This window comes from Carettochelys insculpta, chromosome 17 (assembly GCF_033958435.1).
Source record: "Carettochelys insculpta isolate YL-2023 chromosome 17, ASM3395843v1, whole genome shotgun sequence".
In the NCBI taxonomy this organism is placed as follows: Eukaryota; Metazoa; Chordata; order Testudines; family Carettochelyidae; genus Carettochelys; species Carettochelys insculpta.
Window position 1 is genome coordinate 20,126,584 of NC_134153.1, and position 20,175 is coordinate 20,146,758.

The 20,175-nt window shown below is 40.6% G+C and overlaps 2 protein-coding genes across 5 annotated transcripts in view; both read right to left on the reverse strand.

Moving 5' to 3' along the window:
• CSE1L (chromosome segregation 1 like) overlaps positions 1-6,741 on the reverse strand; it is a 42,839-nt gene extending 36,098 nt beyond the window's left edge. Inside the window, exon 1 of one of the 3 annotated variants that reach the window (XM_075011796.1) lies at positions 5,882-6,324. The gene's annotated coding sequence lies outside the window, so the exon portion shown is untranslated. Of the gene's footprint in view, positions 1-4,723; positions 4,743-5,881; positions 6,325-6,613 lie in introns of those variants that run through there. The other 2 variants (XM_075011797.1, XM_075011795.1) reach the window with 2 other exon arrangements.
• Positions 6,742-10,904: 4,163 nt separating this feature from the next.
• The window catches only part of ARFGEF2 (ARF guanine nucleotide exchange factor 2), a 76,135-nt gene continuing 66,864 nt past the window's right edge, over positions 10,905-20,175 (reverse strand). Inside the window, exons 36-39 of one of the 2 annotated variants that reach the window (XM_075011391.1) lie at positions 19,672-19,840; positions 18,260-18,398; positions 16,521-16,638; positions 10,905-15,313 (exon numbers count right to left, since the gene is read on the reverse strand). In XM_075011391.1, the coding sequence (XP_074867492.1) occupies positions 15,137-15,313; positions 16,521-16,638; positions 18,260-18,398; positions 19,672-19,840 (603 nt within the window). In that variant the 3' untranslated portion in view covers positions 10,905-15,136. Of the gene's footprint in view, positions 15,314-16,520; positions 16,639-18,259; positions 18,399-19,671; positions 19,841-20,175 lie in introns of those variants that run through there. The other variant, XR_012647839.1, reaches the window with a different exon arrangement.

Below are 20,175 nucleotides of genomic sequence, written 5' to 3' on the forward strand. Positions count from 1 at the left end.
CTACCAGCAGATTTTATTTCCTATACACTGCTACACATAACTTATCTTCCTTAACAGACTACAACTTCACCTTGAGAAAGCAAAATTTTTTTTGCACTTTTTCACAACGCGAGTGTCTATGCTGACAGACACTAAAATAATTCAAATATTAAGGAGCGAGACAAATTAACTGAAAGCAGGGATTACAGTGTCAGCAATTAGAACATAAGAATGGCCATACTGGGTCAGACCAAAGGTCCATCTAGCCCACTATCCCGTCTGCCGACAGTGGCCAATGCCAGGTGCCCCAGAGAAGGAGAACAGAAGACAATGATCAAGTGATTTATCTCCTGCCATCCATCTCCTGCCCTTGTACTGAAGGCTAGGGCACCATACTTTACCCCTGGCTAATAGCCATTTATGGACCTAACCTGCAAAAATTTATCGAGCTCTTTTTAAAACCCTAATAGAGTCTTGGCCTTCACAGCCTCCTCGGGCAAGGAGTTCCACAGGTTGACTGTGCGCTGTGTGAAGAAAAATTTCCTTTTATTAGTTTTGAACCTACTACCCATCAATTTCATTTGGTGTCCCCTAGATCTTGTATTATGGCAAAAGATAAATAATTTTTCTATATTCACTTTCTCCACAACATTCATGATTTTATATACCTCTATCATATCGCCCCTCAATCGCCTCTTTTCCAGACTGAAAAGTCCCAGTCTCTCTAGCCTTTCCCCATCTGGGACCCGTTCCAAACCCCTAATCATCTTAGTTGCCCTTTTCTGAACCTTTTCTAATGCCAATATATCTTTTTTGAGGTGAGGAGACCACATCTGCACACAGTACTCAAGGTGTGGGTGTACCATAGTGTTATACAGGGGAAGTATGATATCTTTTGTCTTATTATCGATCCCTTTTTTAATAAATTCCTAACATCCTATTTGCTTTACTAACTGCCGCTGCACACTGCGTGGATGTCTTCAGAGAACTATCCACTATAACTCCAAGATCCCTTTCCTGATCTGTCGTAGCTAAATTTGACCCCATCATGTTGTACGTGTAATTTGGATTATTTTTTCCAATGTGCATTACCTTACGCTTACCCACATTCAATTTCATTTGCCATTTTGCTGCCCAATCACTCAGTTTGCTGAGATCTTTTTGTAGTTCTTCACAATCCCTTTTGGTTTGACTGTCCTGAACAACTTGGTGTCATCTGCAAACTTTGCCACCTCACTGCTTACCTCATTTTCTAGATCATTGATGAACAAGTTGAAAAGGATTGGTCCCAGGACTGACCCCTGGGGAACACCACTAGTTACTCCTCTCCATTTTGAAAATTTACCATTTAGTCCAACCCTTTGTTTTCTGTCTTTTAACCAATTCCCGATCCATGAAAGGATCTTTCCTCCTATCCCATGACCGCCTGATTTACATAAAAGCCTTTGGTGTGGGACCGTGTCAAAGGCTTTCTGGAAATCTAGGTATATTATGTCCACTGGGTGCCCCATGTCCGCATGTTTATTAACCCCTTCAAAGAATTCTAATAGATTAGTTGGACACGACTTCCCTCTGCAGAAACCATGCTGACTTTTGCCCAACAATTCATGCTCTTCTACATGCCTTGCAATTTTATTCTTTACTATTGTTTCTACTAATTTGCCTGGTACTGATGTTAGACTTATCGGTCTATAATTGCCAGGGTCTCCTCTAGAGCCTTTTTTAAATATTGGTGTTATATTGGCCGTCTTCCAGTCATTGGGTACCGAAGCGGATTTAAAGGATAGGTTACAAACCACTGTTAATAACTCCGCAATTTCACATTTGAGTTCCTTCAGAACCCTTGGGTGAATACCGTCTGGTCCTGGAGACTTGTTACTATTCAGCTTATCAATTAACTCCAAAACCACCTCTAATGTCACTTCAATCTGGGAGAGTTCCTCAGATTTGTCACCAAAAAAGGCTGGCTCAGATTTAGGAACCTCTGTAACATCCTCAGCCGTGAAGACTGAAGCAAAGAAATCATTTAATCGCTCCGCAATGGCACTGTCTTCCTTGATTGCTCCTTTTATATCTTTATCATCCAAGGGCCCCACTGCTTTTTTAGCGGGCTTCCTACTTCTAATGTATTTAAAAAACATTTTACTATAATTTTTTGAATTTTTGGATAGCTGTTCCTCAAAATCTTTTTTGGCTTTTCTTACTACATTATGACACTTAATTTGGGAGTGTTTATGTTCCTTTCTATTTTCCTCACTAGGATTTGACTTCCACTTTTTAAAAGCTGCCCTTTTTTCTCTCACTGCCTTTTTAACATGGCTGTTAAGCCATGGTGGTTCTTTGTTAGGTCTCTTACTGTGTTTTTTTATTTGGGGTATACATTTAAGTTGGGCCTCTAGTATGGTGTCTTTAAACAGTTTCCATGCAGCTTCCAGGGATTTTAGTTTAGTTACTCTACCTTTTAGTTTCTGTTTAACTAGCTTCCTCATTTTAGTGTAAGTCCCCTTTTTGAAATTAAATGCCAGAGTGTTTGACCGTTGCGGTGTTCTTCCCAACACAGGAATATTAAAAGTTATTATATTGTGGTCACTATTTCCAAGCGGTCCAGTAACAGTTATCTCTTGGACCAGATCCTGCGTTCCAGTCAGGACTAGATTGAGAATTGACTCTCCCCTTGTGGGTTCCTGTACTAGCTGCTCCAAGAAGCAGTCATGTAAGGGATCAAGAAATGTAATCTCTGAATCCCGTCCTGAGGTGACATGTACCCAATCAATATGGGGATAATTGAAATCTCCTATTATTACTGTGTTTTTTATTGTGATAGCCTCTTTAATCTCCCTTAACATTTCAGCATCACTATCACTGTCCTGGTTAGGTGGTCGGTAATATATTCCTAATGCCATATTCATATTAGAGGAATGAATTGTTATCCATAATGATTCTATGGAACATTTTGATTCCTTTAGGATTTTTGCTTCATTTGATTCTATATTATCCTTCACATATAGTACCACTCCGCCACCCGCACGACCTGTTCTGTCTTTCCGATATAATTTATATCCTGGTATGATAGTGTCCCACTGATTGTCCTCATTCCACCATGTTTCTGTGATGCCTATTATGTCAACTTCCTCCTTTGATATGAGGTACTCCAGTTCACCCATCTTATTAGACAGACTCCTAGCATTTGTGTAAAAGCACTTTAAAAAACTACCACTATTTATATGTCTGCCTTTCACAGACACCTTGGATTTTTTATATGCGATTGTTTCACATCTGATCTTGCCCATATATTATTTCCCACGTTCCCTATCTGACTAACTTCTAGGGAATCCCTATCTCTGGAGCCTCGTGTAAGAGAAGTCTCCGTCCGATCCACGTGCTCCCCCCGCACCATTCGGCTTTCCCCCCCCCTCTTAGTTTAAAAACTGCTCTATGACCTTTTTAATGCCAGCAGTCTGGATCCACCTTGATTTAGGTGGAGCCCATCATTCCTGCATAGGCTCCCCCTACCCCAAAAGTGTCCTCAGTTCCTAATAAATCTAAACCCCTCTTCCCTACACCATCGTCTCATCCACACATTGAGACTCTGAAGTTCTGCCTGTCTATCTGGCCCTGCGCGTGGAACTGGAAGCACTTCAGAGAATGCCACCATAGATGTTCTGGATTTCAGTCTCTTTCCTAGTAACCTAAATTTGGCCTCCAGAACATCTCTTCTACCCTTCCCTATGTCATTGGTACCAACAAGTACCACGACCACTGGCTCCTCCCCAGCACTGCCCATAAGTCCGTCTAGATGCCTCGAGAGATCCGCAACCTTCGCACCAGGCAGGCAAGTCACCATACGGTTCTCCCGGTCATCACAAACCCAACTATCTATATTTCTAATGATCGAATCCCCCACTACTAAAACCTGCTTCTTCCTAACAGCTGGCACTCCCTCCCCCGGAGAAGTATCCTCGGCGCGAGAGGATACCATAGCACCCTCTGGAAGGAGGGTCCCAACTATGGGATGTTTTCCCTCTGCTCCCATTGACTGCTCTCCTTCCCTGAGCCTTTCATCCTCCGTAACAGCATCAGGACTGTCAGATTGGAGGTGGGACAGCCCTACTATGTCCCGGAAAGTCTCATCAACAAACACCTCTGCCTTCCTTAGCTCCTCCAGTTCAGCCACCCTGGCCTCCAAAGCACGCACTCAGTCTCTGAGGGCCAGGAGCTCCTTGCATCGAGTGCACACATACGCCACCCACCCACAGGGTAGGTAGTCATACATATTGCACTCGACACAATAAACAGGATAGCCCCCACTCTGCTGCTGGGCTTCTGCCTCCATTTCCTACTCTAATTATATATGAGGGTTTAATTAAATGTTTCAGATACAGGTTGTTATAAAGGATTTGGGTTTAAGGGCAATAGAAGTCACTGGCTCCCTCCAAGCTCCCCCTCTAAACTCCCCTCTCAAAACTCCCTCCTGTTAGCACTCACCCTGGTCGCAAGCACCTGGTCGCTTACTAGCGGGTTTAAGTGCTCGGCCTCCCTGATAGCTCCTCCCTCTGCCTACAGCTCAGCCAATCAGCACACGGTGTTTCAATTCAATTTCAATTCAAACCTAATCAAGACTCTCAGCTTCCAACTGCCTGCCTGAGCACACAGCCTTTCAAACAAACACTCAGCTCAGCACTCCAAACTCCAAACAAACAAACACACACAAGCCCAGAACCCCCAAACACAAGCAGCCACTTACCCAAAGTTGCTTTAGTTTGCTCCTTCCTTCTCCTCCTCCAGGAGAGCCTCTCAAAAACTCCCTCCTGTTCGCAAGCACCCGGTCACAAAAGAAAAAAAAAAAAAGACAACACATCGCTCCCCACTCCACTTCTATGGTACACAATCAAAAACTTTTGGGAACACTGAATTTCTGCTTTAAATTGTTACATCACTTATCAGACATGAGTTTCATTCCCAGGAATACTTATTTCCTTAATTCTGGTGAAAACATAGTAAACTGAATATCTACTGACTAAGCCACAATGCCTTGAAAACAAATAATAGCAGGTATATTACCTGAAGCAAGACAGAGTTCGGGCAAAGTCAATGCTGTGTGGTATGGTTTACTGTTCTAATGATCCACCAAAATACCACAAAACCAATCATCTGAGCATCTTTTTAATGTCAATACAGTAAATCCACCCCCTGGAAAGGCTGTCAACTAGGTTGACATAAGAATTCTTCCATTAATCTAGCCATATGTACACCAGAGTTTAAGTTGAGTTAACTACGTCCTTTGGAAGCATGAATTTTTTACAGTCCTGAGTGAAGCAGCGAGGCCAGTCTAAATATTAGGAGCAACCTAGACCTCAGTTGTAGATTTCCATAAATGGAAGAGCACAATGTCAATACCCAACACTGCAGTACTGGCTCTCTCATATTCTGGTACTTTTCTCCAAGCTGTTATTGCCCATTCCCTTCATCCCATGCTTCTCTCAAAATTACAAGTAATCACATTTACCCTAGCAGCAGAGCTCTTGTTCCCACTTTGTGTTGCAATGAGCAGGAAAGATATGGAGGGAAAAAAGGGAGTTAATTTGAAAATCCACAAACATATTAAAACAATTAGGCCTACTATGTTTTCACAATCACCGCCACTACCCATTCTAAGTTTCTAAACACTTGCTTTGATTACAGTGCCCAAACAAAGCAATAATTGGATCAAAATATTCCTCCTCCTTCCCTAACTCTTAGCTCATTTTCACAAATACATCTTAACTTATCTTTTCCCTTCCAACTGCAGCCAGTAACCAGGCATAAAGTTAAACTGGAACAAGGACTAAGTGCACACAAGTATTTTGGAACTAAGGCTGGTGCCTTCCCAAACCTACAGTGTTATAAAGTGAACCCAACTTACATGGAGAAAGGAGAGCCTGAGTTTCTCCCCTTTGGTTTTACGGTGAGTATACAGTATGTACTGAGAACTGGAGGAGAGAATGAGACTCAGCACCCCAGACTTCTGCAGCGAAGACTGAAAAGATCCCACCCACGTGCAGAGGCTTCTTGGTTATCGATAGTTATCACCTAGCGACCTCCGAAACACTGCCGTGCAAACCAGCTGCCGCGCGTCTCTACCCATCGCATCATACTAAAACCAGACCACGTGCACGAGGAGAGAGATGCTCGTAACGGAGAACACAGGAGGCCTCCTTGATCCTCTCCCTGCGCGATCGGAGCAGCTCGCGCAAGAGGAGCGGGGAGACTATTCCTGAGCGTCTGCTGAAGAGGACATAGGGGGCGGCACCGCCACCATGAGTCGCTGCTACTAAATCAGCGGGTCTGGGCGCCCAGGACCTACCACCAAGGGGCGCGCACAGGGTCCCGGGAAGAGAGACTGAGACAGCACCCTCCTTCCCCTCACACGAACTCGCTCCCCCAAAGACTGACAGCGACACTGACCAATGAGAGAGGACTCCCCCCAATTACTTCAGCCCAAGAACAAGCGAAGGAGGCGGGGCCACGCCTCCCGCTGGGCCACGGGCCTTGAGCCCACCCCGACTCCGGCATTAATGGGGAACACCAGCGTAGACAGAGAAGGGGGCCCACCCTCCGAATCTCGCGTACAGGAGCGCGCGCAGCATGACCTCACCTAAAGCGGCTCCCTTGCGGGCTGCAGCTGCGACAGCTCCGGCTCCGCTTCACATTCAAACCACGGCGAGAGGGCGCGGCGACTACGGCGGCGACGCACTGACCGCATCACGCAGAGCGACAATACGCGCGCGGGGCTGAGCCAATCTGCAAAGTCCGAGCAGCCCCAGTGTGGACCAATCGCCGGCGTCTTTGCCCTTGAGTCTGCCAATCACCAGCTTCCTCCCACAATGCCGCTGTGGAACTGTGCATGTCTACGGGGCGTTGGATAGCGGTGTACGGGGGCCTGCAGAGGCCACGTTTTTCAGTTTATCGCTACGTTCCGCCCCCCCTTCCAGCCCAATGGCTGACCACTCACCTAAAAGCCACCCAGCCGAGCAGAGTCACCCCCGCCCCCTCAGATCGGTAAGGGACGCGCCTGCGCTCGTGCCATGGCTGCTGCTCCCACCAGGGCAACTTACCTGTCTCATTAGTAGCCCCTCAACAATGCCTCCCTGTAGCACGTATTGAATCACCAGCGGCAGAGAGCTTATGCTCCAAAATAGCTGTTAGGTGCCACAGGTCCTCATGTTGAATAGTAACAGAGAGAAAGCCGTGCTAGTCTATATACCATCAAAACAAAAAAGCAGCCCAGCAGCACTTTAACAAAATAATGTATTATATTCGTGTCGTTTTTGAAGATACAGACTAAGTCGGGTACCACTCTGATACATGAGCTTTACAAGTCTCTCAGGGACAGCTGTGGTAGCCTGTATCCACAAAAGTAACAAGGAGTCCAGTGGCACCCAAGGGACTAACATTTATCTGGGCATCAGGTTGGGGGTAAAAAACCACTTTATCTGATGCATCTGTAAACGTTAAAAAAAAACAAAACCAACAACTGACAGCATAGCTTGGCCCTTGTGCTCAACGGGGCAATGTTGTTGAACTTGCCCCTATGAATAGTATAGTAGGTGAGGTAATACCTGTTATTGTGCCAACATCTGTTAGCAGCAGAGACAAGCTTTTGAGAGAAAACAGGTTTTTTTGTTTTGCTTTTTTTAAAAATGGGGAGACTTACTGTCACAACTAAATGAAAAAAAAAAAACCCCATACATTAGCATTAGAGCAGTAGCTGTTCATCTATAATGTGGATAGACTACCAGATTTATTGGAGTATAAGATTTGGCGGGCAAAAGTCCCACTTCCTCAAATGCAGTAACTGTGACATGCATCTGAGAAAGAGGGTCTTTGCCCACAAAAGCTTATGCTCCACTCAAGCTGCTAGTCTATAAGGTGTAACAGGACTTCAAGACTTTTAGCTTAACTATTTAACACATTTCAAGGGAACATTCAAGGTGAAATAGCCTGTAAAACTCCTCCATTCAAAAGAAGGGAAAGTGGGTTATAGATTGTTACAATAAACAATATATCCAGTGTCTCTATTGAGCCACAGAAGCATAATCATGTTAGTCTGTACATGCAAGAACAATGAGGCCGGTGGCACCTAAGACTCATAAAAGTTTGGATAATAGACCACACTAGTAATTTTACAGCAGTATTAAGGATTGCTAGAGGAAACATTGGAAAGCACTATCTTAATCCATAACATTGTGAGGATTTACATCAAATTAAAGTGGTCATTAAATGCACTTTCCCCAATCCATTAATGATTCCAGAAAGCACTAGCTGAAAAAAATTCATCTGTGTGCACAAAATACTACATTGTGTTAAGTGTGCATATTTATGGTCTTCCATTTGCATTAATAATTATGATCCTGGGCAGAAAGTTTATGATGAAGACCCACAGTAGTTGGCGATATACCTACAGTGGTTGTTCTATTTCTGAACTCCCACAATTGCAAAAATTGCTAACCTGTGATTGCTGTAACACCTTTAAGTCTCATTTCTCTTGAGGCAGAGTGTTTTTCTTGACTTTCCAGTTGTGGCAAAACAGAATCACAAAACAAAAAAAGCAGGCATGTACCACTTTAAAAGCCAACAAAATAATTTATTAGGGGATGAGCTTTTGTGGGAGAGACCCATTTCTTCAGATGTGGAAATTTCCAGATCAAAAGAAGAGGGTCTCTCCCATGAAAGCTCATCACCTAATAAATTATTTTGTTAGTCTTTAAAGTGCTACAAGACTACTTTTTTGTCTTGTGAAGACACCAACTAACACTGCTACCTCTCTGTGACTATTCACCAGAAAAGAATGTCAGCTGGTGGCAAAATAAGTCAACAGAAAATTAAGATTGGTCATAATCTATAGCTAATAAGGAAACTGATACTCAGGCAGATCACATCAAACTAAGCCTCATGGTTCCACATCAGCTGACTGTGCAAACTAGGCACTGTTTGTCCAGTGTGGACAGATTATGAGTTGTTCTGACTTGAATATGTTGCAAATCAACTTAATAGGAAACATTTAAGACTAATGTAGAGGTTTTGATATAATTGAAGTGGTACTGAAAAACATAGCACACAGTGCTGTACAAGAGCCTGCTAGTTATACCCACACACTCATACCTTCTGAAAAGCTACGAGTCAGATGAGTAGTAATGATAGTTAGAAATGATAGTTCTGCAACTCATAACATTCTGATTCATTAACATTACCTGTTCTGAATATTCCCTTCCTTGCTCTGCCCCGCCCCCAAAAACAATAAGAACAATAAACAGGTATTCTATGGAACAGTAACCTAGAAAAGGGCTCTTCTAATCATGGAAGTATACATAAGAACTCGTACTTCATTTGTTCATAGAAGAATCATAAGGAATTTACATGCTAGTAACCCCCACATACACATTTAAAGAGAGATGAAAAATAGCTTTCAATTCTATAAGTGCTTTCTAGATAGCCTCTACTAGGTAACTCCCACAGTAAAATTGTCCCCAGTTTAAAGTTTGCAAAATTTTTCCTACATATACTATACACTAGTGTTTAAACAAATCACTTTCGTTAACAAAACTGCATAGGCAACTTTGGGCTCTTCTATACTAGCTCCCTACTGTGAAGAGAGCATGGTAAGTAGGGTGTTGGGAGTTTATTAATAAAGTGCTGCAGTGCATATGCGGCACTTCATTAAGCAAATCCCCCCCTCCCCCCGGGGCAACTTCGAACAGCCAGCTTGCGTCTAGCCGTGGCTCACCCGCCGGTACTTCGAAGTCCCTTTACTCCTCAAGGAGCTAGTGTAGACAAGCCCAAAGTTGCCTACTCAAAGGAATAAAGGGGCTTTGAAATACTGGTGGGTGAGCTGTGGCTAGACATGAGCCAGCCACGGGGGAGGAATTTGCTTAATGAAGTGCTGCATACGCACCGCAGCACTTTATTAATAAACTCCCAACACCCTACTTACCATTCTTTCTTCGAAGTAGGGAGCTAGTGTAGACAAGCCCTTTATGTAGGTAACCAAGATGTATCTACATGTCTGCCTTTTCTGAAAACTTGTGGTTTAAAAAAAGTACATGACCACCTGCATTCCCTCTAACTTTTCCCACTATTGAGCAGAATGAATTTTTGTATGTGCACCAATATGTAGGTGAGTTGTGACACATTATTTTCATATTGATGCACATAAAATTCATGTGTCAGGAAGTGAAACCACGGGGTTTGTAGTGGGCTCTGGCACGGGGTAGAGGGTTGAGTGCAAGCCTCTGAGGGCTCTGGGAGGGGGTGCAGGCTCTGGTTTGTGTCAGGAATGACAGGCTCAGAAATGGAGCAAGTGGTTGGGGTGCACAGGTGTGAGGGCTTTGGGTGGGGATACAAGCTATGTAGTGGGACAGAGACTGGAGGAAGGAGGAAGCCCTGAGGCTACTGCAAGAAGACAAGACTCACTCTGCTCTCTCTCCTCACAGCAGCACCATAACAGAGGGAGTGGGAGGTGGGTGTGTAGGAAATGGCACTTCCTCCCCACACCATGGGAGATGTGAAGCCAACTCTGTCATGGCAGGATTGGGTTTTGGCTGCTCTATCGGGTAAAGGTCAGAACATCCAATCCTTGGCAGGATCTGAGCCAGGGCCAGGATGCCCAGCCATGGTAGGATCCTGCCCTGCATGGCACTTTGGAGTGCAACACTGGAGCTGAGGCAGCCCTCCCCCCGGCTACCACAGGCTCCTGCCCTGCATGGCACTAAATAGAACCTGCACAGCATACAGGAAACTTAGACTATGACCATTTATATTTGTTACTCACCAAAAGAGAAAAGTTTTGATTTTCAGAAGTTAGAAAACAGGAATGGTTACATCTCATAAACCAGATATACAACAATACAGTTTCACATAAGCTTTAATCACGACATAAAAACCACTTCACTTCTTAAAACTTTATTGATTTACCACCTGATTAAAGCATGGATTATAACAGTATTATACACAATCTTTTTATGTAGAAAACTTTACATAGTTTTTTTCATATTATATAATTTCTGTTATTGTCTCAAAAATGTATACATCCATCGGGCAAGGAATGCTTTTCATTAACTTATTAAATGCACTTAATATGGTGATCTTTCAGAAAAGTTACTGGTAACCAATTTAGGCATTTTACATACATAAAACATACATTGTACACAGAAATAGCATTATGTTTGAAGTTGTAAAAGTGATGGAATGAAGTTTAAAGACATTTTAAGCAAGCTTTATCTTCAAAAGCTTGTAAATTTACTTCAGGCCAAGGACAGAATATTGTCTATTGTCTTTTTTTTATTATTTGAAAACATTCATCATCATCATCATCATCAACATACTGCCATAATGTCAGAATTTTTAGGTAGAAGTTTTGAACTAAAATTTTACGCCTGCATTTTAGAAGCCATAGAATTTAGCGTAATCACATAGGGAGAAAAGTAACCAAGGTTCAATATAATAGTCCACTTTCACCATAACAAGCATTAGAAGCACCGGGATGAAGGGAATTTTGAGGGTTTATTATAATTAGCATAACTCTCCCACTGTCCAACCTCTTCAAAAAGGATCCAAGTAAAAAGTAACAAAATCATAAAAACTTGCAGATACTCCACAATAATACCATTAAATTGTAAGACTGCCTGTAATATGTTGCCTAACATCTTAACCATTTAAAATTCAATATCTGGATACAATGTAGTGCAGATGGATGCCTAGATCCTTATCAGAATATGCTAACTCTTCTTCTCATTCCTAGTCCCACAGAAGCCACTAAGACTCCACAGTGTGGGAGTTTGTGCTCTGGTTCAGGATGAGAGCCAGAAAGTCATTACTCTTGGAGTCTGACTGAGCACTCTTAGGCTATGTCCATACAGCAGAGCTATTTCAGTATACCACATCTTTGAAATATGCCCATTATTTCAAAATATTTTTCAAAACAACAGGTGTGCTATTTTAGCATCCCTGTACTCCCTGTTGTAGGAGGAGTTAGGGATGCTCCAAAATAGCACATTATTTCAACATTTGCTGTATATAGACAGCGCCCAATACCAAGATAGCCTATTTTGAAATAAACTCAAAATAAGATATGCAATTTGCGCCAGGCAAACTGTGTATCTTATTTTGATATTAGAGTGCTGTGTAGACATAGCCTTAGTATTATCATCATGTTCATGGGTTATTGTCTTTCCAAAAAGGTACAGAGAAGCAAACAACTAGTGTAAAATTAAAGGTGTCAGATATTACAATTACTAACGTACCATTCTCTTTGCATTTAGCAGAAACTTTCAGAAACTTCTGAGACAGGAACAAGGCTGCTACACTCTCTCCTCACTGCATGCATTACATGGTAAATCTAACAAAGAGGAAGCCGTGCTAGTCTATACACTATCAAAACAAAAAGCAGTCAAGTAACACTTTAAAGACTAGCAAAATGGTTTTTAAACCATTTTGCTAGTCTTTAAAGTGCTACTTGACTGCTTTTTGTTTTGATGGTAAATCTAGAATGTTTCATCTGTTATGTAGGATCAATTACCAGCAGTCTATAAGTGGTTAAGTGGTAATTCCTTTAAAAAGGAAACAATCTAAGGCAAGGGTCTGCAACCACAAAAGCAAGAAGCAACTTTTTTAGTTTGGTAAAAAAACTCAATTCAGGAGCCGCAATGCATGTGAATATGAGATGATCCTTAACAAATAACATCAAACCATAATTTGTGTAACCCCTATTTTAAGAACACCGTGCGCACACTGGTAATGTGATATATGTTTACTATAGGACATTTGCCTTTATCAAAAATAATCAGGAAGGGTGTTTTTTACTTTGTAAATGTAGCGTTGGGAGCCACAAAGAAGTCCTTAAAGAGCCACAGGTTGCAGACACCTGATCTAAGGAAATAGTCACACAACTCTAAGGCTGTGTTAAAGGCTCTCCAATACTGATAAAGTCTCTTTAATTTTATTATCTTGAGTATCCATATATGTATAGACATGTTCATTAAAACCACTTCAAAACTATATTGCAAGAAAATCCATAATGTAATTGTGAAAATTTTCAGGAAAAGTTCAATTTTTTATAATTCAGATTTTAAGACTTAGTTGTATTGATATCAAGCTACCTCAGAGGAACAGAAAGCATGCACCCTGAAAGATAATGTTTTAACAGAAGACAGGACTAACGTCATACATTGCACATTCCTTAACAAAGGAGAATGAATTCAAACATTAAATAAAATGTACATGAATAGTTCAATTTATTTTCTTACTGTAACTGATGAAGTGAAACAGTAGCAGGGAATAAGTGACTGCTATGCTTTACAATGCCACATCAAGGACATAACCAACTTGCTCTATTTGAGGTCAGTATATGTGCAATTACTTATTTTCAGTCTTTATTTATGGTAAATTATAGCCATATACTCTTTTCTAATGAAAGAATGTATATATTTTTCTAGTGTATACTTAAAGTAAAAAGCCATATCTGCAATTTACTTTTCTTTGGTAGAAAAATTAAAAAGACAAAATTAAGTGTAAATCACAGAGCACTGCTAGCAAAAACAAACCACATCAACATAAATTAAGAGCACCATTCTGACTCTGAAGAAGCCCACAAATAGGGAATTCCTGTCAAATCCAAAGCTTGGATAATTCCAGTGGCATATTAACAGACTTCATTAGCAGGAAAAATCTCTATTTACAAAGCAAAAGGATTAGTTCTAAGACAAATGTTTTATTTCATTTAGTTAACACTTATATAGTTCTTGTATGCAAATATGGATAGCACAAGTAGTGCTTGATATAATACATTTTTCACTTGCATACTTAATACATTAAGGAAGGTGGCAACTTTCCTCCCACCCCTCCATATGGATCCTATGCTGTCTTTAGAGAGTTAGACATTCAAAAAGTCACTTGAAAATACAGATAAATCCTATGGACAGGTTCAGTTCTGTTGAACTTCAGTTAAAACCAAAAGTGCCTTAGAGAAATCACTGTAACAAGAACACTGGAGTCTGGTCTTTCAAAAAAAAAGTATTGGCGGTGTGTTGTGATAGGTGTGTGTTTAAGTTAAAAAAAAAAAATTAACTAAAGTAGTCCTGGTGAGAGCTTGACTATTTTCCTAAGCCATAGTGAGAGAACTTGAAAGGTGAGGCATTAGAATAACCAATACTCACAAACTGGCAGTAAAACCAGATATGTCCTGATATACTGAAGAGATTACTTCTGCTTGAATAGACATCTTTGCTATGAAATATAAATTCAGAAGAGAAGAGGTTGATAAATCAGTATAATTTTTACTTAATCTGTTCAGCGTGCACTTCAAAGAAAAATCAAATAAATAACCCTATTTAGTTTTACTCTCTCACCTAGATGATCAGGCAAAAGATAAAGCCAATGGACTTATACTGCTTTCTACCACCTAGATTCTTCTGAGTTCATTTGAAAGTATTTGTTACTATGTACTCCTGACACAAATCAACCCCCCATGAAAGCTGATCTTGGAAGGTAAACACTGCTACTAAAGTGTAGCGAACCAATTTAAAACATAGCCTGAAAGAGGAAAGCCTTCCCCCCAGATGGTGTATCTACTGCCACTCTACAACAAAGTTAAGAAACCCACACTAACTGTTCTAGTCATGTGCACTCAAAGAAAAAAAATCCAGCATGATCTTTTGGAGGCCATTAGCCATTGCAATATATTTTATTATTAACGTATGTGCTAACATTAAGAGCCTATACAACCATATTCACTATTTCCAAGAGGGGTACTTTCCACTGAAGAACCATTTCCAGCAGATTTATGAGAATAAGCTGGAACGTACAAAACCAAACAAGTAACTGATCTGCAGAAAAAGAATTATAAGAATGACTAGCACTGAAAAACGGACTTTACATCTACTTTGTTAACTCTGTAGGTAACAACTTAAATAAAATCACAGAACTGCTGACAGCTATATTTTTGTAGGGTGAACAGAACAAAAATCCACTTTTCCAAACATGGCAACTTGATCCAGATGATCTACAACCTTCTTGGGTTACCAAGAGGTACCAATGACTTTTGTTCCTCTTCTTGAATCCATTCCTTGAATGTAGCATGACTAGAGCTTTGTGAATAAGCAGCAATGGCCAGTCTTACTTGGGGCTACCATGAAGGCAAACGGGTCCCAGTTGTCCGTAATTGCTCCTGTGGTATCCAGATTTTAAATACTACACCTATACGCAGGAAGAACTTCCGTAGCACAGCTCGGAGCTCAGGAATCAGGTCAAACTGCATGATTTCACAGAGGTACGGGTAATAAGTTGAAGCATGTGCTTTAAACTTTTGTGAAAAGAGAATAAAATGACTTAATGCAAGTCAAAAACAAAGTTACCTTCATTACCTAGAGTGTTACAACAATAAAACTCTGGAGTTGGCATTATATTTTTCCCATTAAAGAGAAGGAATTGTTATTATACGCTTGAGCCATATTTAAAGCCAATTTCTTAACTCTGCAGAGCAGCAAGATTACATTTCAGACAATATAACAGTGCACTAAATCAGTGCTGGGAATTTCCTGTTTTGATAATAATGCATAGTTAAGTAAAGTATTTATAAGATAAAAGATTTAGTTAAGTTTTGGCTTTATACTTATTTCTGACTATCAACACAATGCTGTGGCAGCAACACTGGACCATTCGTAATCATCTGTGTGAACCACAGGGCAGTGAATACCAATAGCCTCATATTACTTTTACTTTTTATAGAGATCTTCCTCTGCATGGTCCACATCCTGAAGGATGCAGAAAACCCAGGAGTCTTTTGTATTTACAACTACAATAAACTTTTTCATATCCAGCAGCCCTGGGACCAGGAGGCTGACAGATATTCAAATATTCTGGATAATAGAGTGGTATACCTAGCAATGCATAACACTAAAGAAAAACTAGATTAGATATTAAAGTACTCTGCATATATTTTTGTTTCTTTTAATTCACCAACATCACTAGTATTGTACACTCTAAACATACTGTATTTGCTGTATTTATTTATATTTACTTTCACTCTACTGCACTTATGGAAAACTTTACTAAAATTTACTTATGGCTAAAATGCCAGTCATTTGAGAGTTCCAGATAATGGAATGCTGGATGTGAAAGTTTACTACATAAATTTTCTTTACAATTGCAAACTAAACTGTATGACGCTATTGTGAACATATGCGACATAAGCCCAAATATCCTCACAACCTTACATTATCCATTTGTACATTAAAGCACCATGAATATCTACATTGGTGTGCAAATATTTCTCCTGCATACCTTAGTGAATAAGTACATTTCACTGACAATCCCCACTATGAACTGTGAAGCACTCACAAAACAAAATTAAAAAAAACCCCACACATTCAGCAAAGGAAATTAACAAGCTAACTAATAAATATGCTGAAACACAAGAGAGTTCATAAGACAGAAACCTCTTAGCAGCAGCGAAGATAACAGAAAGTATATTTGGATGCAACTATAAATGATTTCCAGCTCAATCTTACCTTTTCATCACTGATTTTAAGTGTTTTTGTTAAAAGCAACAATAGGAGATTGGTCCAGGCCTCCCTGTGGCTTTCTGAATTTACTGTGATAAAATAGGACAAGGCTTCACTGCACACACTGGAAAAAAAAAAAACCAACACACAACAGTGCAGATAAAGGCACAGCAAACAAAAATAGGCTCTCTATACTAGAAGCATCTGTCTACAGAAGTTACTTTCAGAACAGATGTTCGACAAAATTTCTGTCAATAGATCCTGTCTACACATAGAAGTGGATCAAGCTTTTGAGCGACTCTGTCGACAAAATGACCCCTGGAGCGTCTACACAGTGTGTTTGTCAACTGTTTCTGTCGACCAAGTATATTTTGTGTGTAGCTGCTCCATGAGTTTCGTCTACAAAACTCTCTAGTATAGACATAGCCATAAAGTTTACCCCATCTGTAACAGCAGTATTTTGTGTTTAAATGCAAGCTGCATTTTGAGCTCTCTCTCCTCTTTGTATAAGCAACATTTTTAATCAAAATTTGCTAACGAGTATAATGCTTTGTCTCTATGGCTACGTCTACATGAGAGGCTTTTCCCAGCAAAACTGGGCTTTGGTTGGGAAAAACTGCGGAGCATCTACATGCAAAATGGGCTTTGTCAACAGTTTGTCAACAAAATCCACAACATCCACCGGCAGCATTATACCTATCCCCATTCAGGTATAATGCCCCTCTTGACTGTGTTCTGTTGACAAATCACCCATGTAGACCCCTCCAGGTAGCCTATAGATTTTAATGTATCCCAGTTGCTATTAACAATTAATTGGCATTGGGATTTGCTTTAAATTAATACTTTTCTGCTGGCAGGATGACAAAAGGTTCTCTCTCTCAATCTCCCTTCCACCCATACTGAAGTTTTAAAAATATATCATAATTAAAGAGATATCCATTTGATGAGTCTCATGAAGATAAATCTTTTCCTGAACCTCCCAACAGGAACAGCAGTGCAAGATTCTCCATCCAAACCACCATCCTTTTAATAACGATCTGTCACGACATTTTAGTGACAGAAGCAGAGTTTTTGTTCCTCTGGAAAGACCGCTAACAAAGAGGCACAATCAGTGCTATTTATTGTGGTGATTTCTGCTACGTTGACTAGAAAAGGAAGAAAGACTGCCCATTACACACACTGATTTTAGAAAGTAATAATTAGCCAGCAGGTAATGGTAACCACTCTGCTGCCAGCCTCAGATAGATTTGAACTGACAACCTATAAGTTTTCCAGACACACAACTTCAATATCAACCCTCTGTGCGTCTAATCAGCAGCAAGTCACCTTCAGGGTATGAAGGAAGAGGGTCTCTTTATTGCCTCTTGTTGCCCAAAGTTCCAAACTGCGAGGCAAGAGATACCTGGAAATGTTCACACAGCCCAATTCCTGATGTTCACACTGTACCCAACCTCCCTCTCAGTGGGAACGGCTGTCTGGACACATGGTCTCTACTTCTAGTGGATTTACTCTGGGTTGCCAAAATCCCTTTAGGAGAGTTCCCCCTTTTCTTTCCCTAATCAATTTATGTTCCATCTGCTCAGCTACTTTGAACAGCAGCATGATTAGTATTGCTCTAGCATTCAACAGCTCCTATCAGAATCAGGGTCCCACTGTGGTAAGTCCTGGAAAAACAGTGCATGACCACCTACCCCTAAAGAGACTTTCTGAAGCCCAAAATTCATTAGGTAAAACACTATTCTTACTTTAGGAGTCGCTGCTGTATAGCATCCCAGGAATCTCTGCGGCTTTCATCAATATACATTCGGAAGAGGATTCTCAAGCAACAAGCCAAGCTGCTGGTCTCTTGTTTTAAAAGATTGGGTTTTGACTTACCCTTGAACCCTATAAATGAATTACAATTTGATACATTCATACTACTTTACACATAGTTCATTAAGCAGTAAAAAGGGAAATAAAAACTTCAAGATGCCAGCTAGACAGATCAACTTATTGCAGTGCTGTCTAAATCATCTTAAGGGATAACTTAATTACACAAAAATGTTTAAAACAACTAATTGTGCAGGCTGTTGACATGACAACTGAGGGGAACGCTTTCAGAGCCTGAGGCCTTTGGTGGTGTGCAGTTTGGATCTGCCTCCAAAATACCTGTGCATTTTACTGTTCAGTCCAGATATGGTCCCACCAAAAAGTCAGTGCAGCACACAACAGTTTTATCCTTGAGACAAGACAGACACACCCACACCCACATATAGCCTGAAGTCAGAAGCAAGAGTCTTGCACAACTGCATGATTTAACTTTTTTTTTTTTAAATAGCTCCCTAAGTTGATACAGAATTATTAATCAAGTAGCAGAGTTGGTCAAAGATACTACCATAAAGTAGCCTAGTGATCCTAGAAATCCCTAGCAGGGATCCTAGAAATCCATTTGCTACGGAAAAAGAAGGAATTTGCATTTTTTTTTCCCCCATGAAATGTAAAAACCACAGTAGAACCCTGTTTATCTGAGCCTCTGTTATCCAGATACCCATATTGACCAAACTCAAACTGACAGCCTGAGCCTGGCCCCACACAGGGCTGAAGCTCTCCTGATGATTGAAGTTTTTGATTACCCAATTTGGCTCCAGATCAGATAATTGGGGTTGTGCTGAACCTAATATTGTGGTTAGGGAAACAAAAATTCAGGATTGCATTTTCATCATGGAAAAAAGCAGGTTTTTATGGTTTTGTATCAGAAGGGCTTTTTTTTTTTTTGTTTTAAATCACAGAAAAACTAATATCACTGGTGACGAGCCATTCCGTCCAAAAGATCAGACTCCATCGTTCCCTGGCCCAACGCCCCTACATACATGTATTGTTTATATGACAAAACTGTAATTACATAAATAAAACCCAATGTTTCCCCTCCCTGTTTCTATTTTATTGTAAAAGAAATAGGTTTTTAACTACAAAATTGAAATATAGCTCAAAGGCCATCAGAAAAGTGACAAGTCTAATATAGATTAGTTAAGAAGCACAATGTGATTAAAAACTTATATAGTATATTTGGAAAAAGTCACCTTTGCTATCCTACACATTCCTAGGTTGGAGTAAATATTTTTTTTAAAAACCCACAAGTGAGGAAACTCAAAATCAGTACTAAGTAACATGTGCTCACCAGCTCTCCACAGGACCGTTCGCTGCTCATAATTTGAGTTAAAGGCTTTTGAAAAGGAATGAGACTCTTGCAAACAATCCAGTAACTTAAAAAGATGTTGTGAAGTTATGTATTTGTACATTCCTTGCTCCTCTGTGTCAATGTGGATATCTTCATCCAGTGCATCTCTCTACAGGGAATCAAGTTATGGGTGCAGGTAAGCAGAGAAGGGGTAAAATAAAACAACAACAAAACCCTCGGTTGTGTCATTCAGTGACGCATCTGAGTCCAGAATAAAGACACTGAGTAAATTACATTTACATTCATGACAAAGTTTGGCTAAAAATAGCTACGATCTTTTGGAAACAGATATGGTGGGTTTGGAGAATGTCGGGGCTATGTGTTCCAGTGCTGTCCTGTAATTTAGTGCTCTCCTTCAAACTAGTTTGATTTCCAAAAATGCTTCACGTCATTTAGCTTAGCTATTGGGGTAAGATTTTCAAGATCAGGGTGGGCAATACTTTT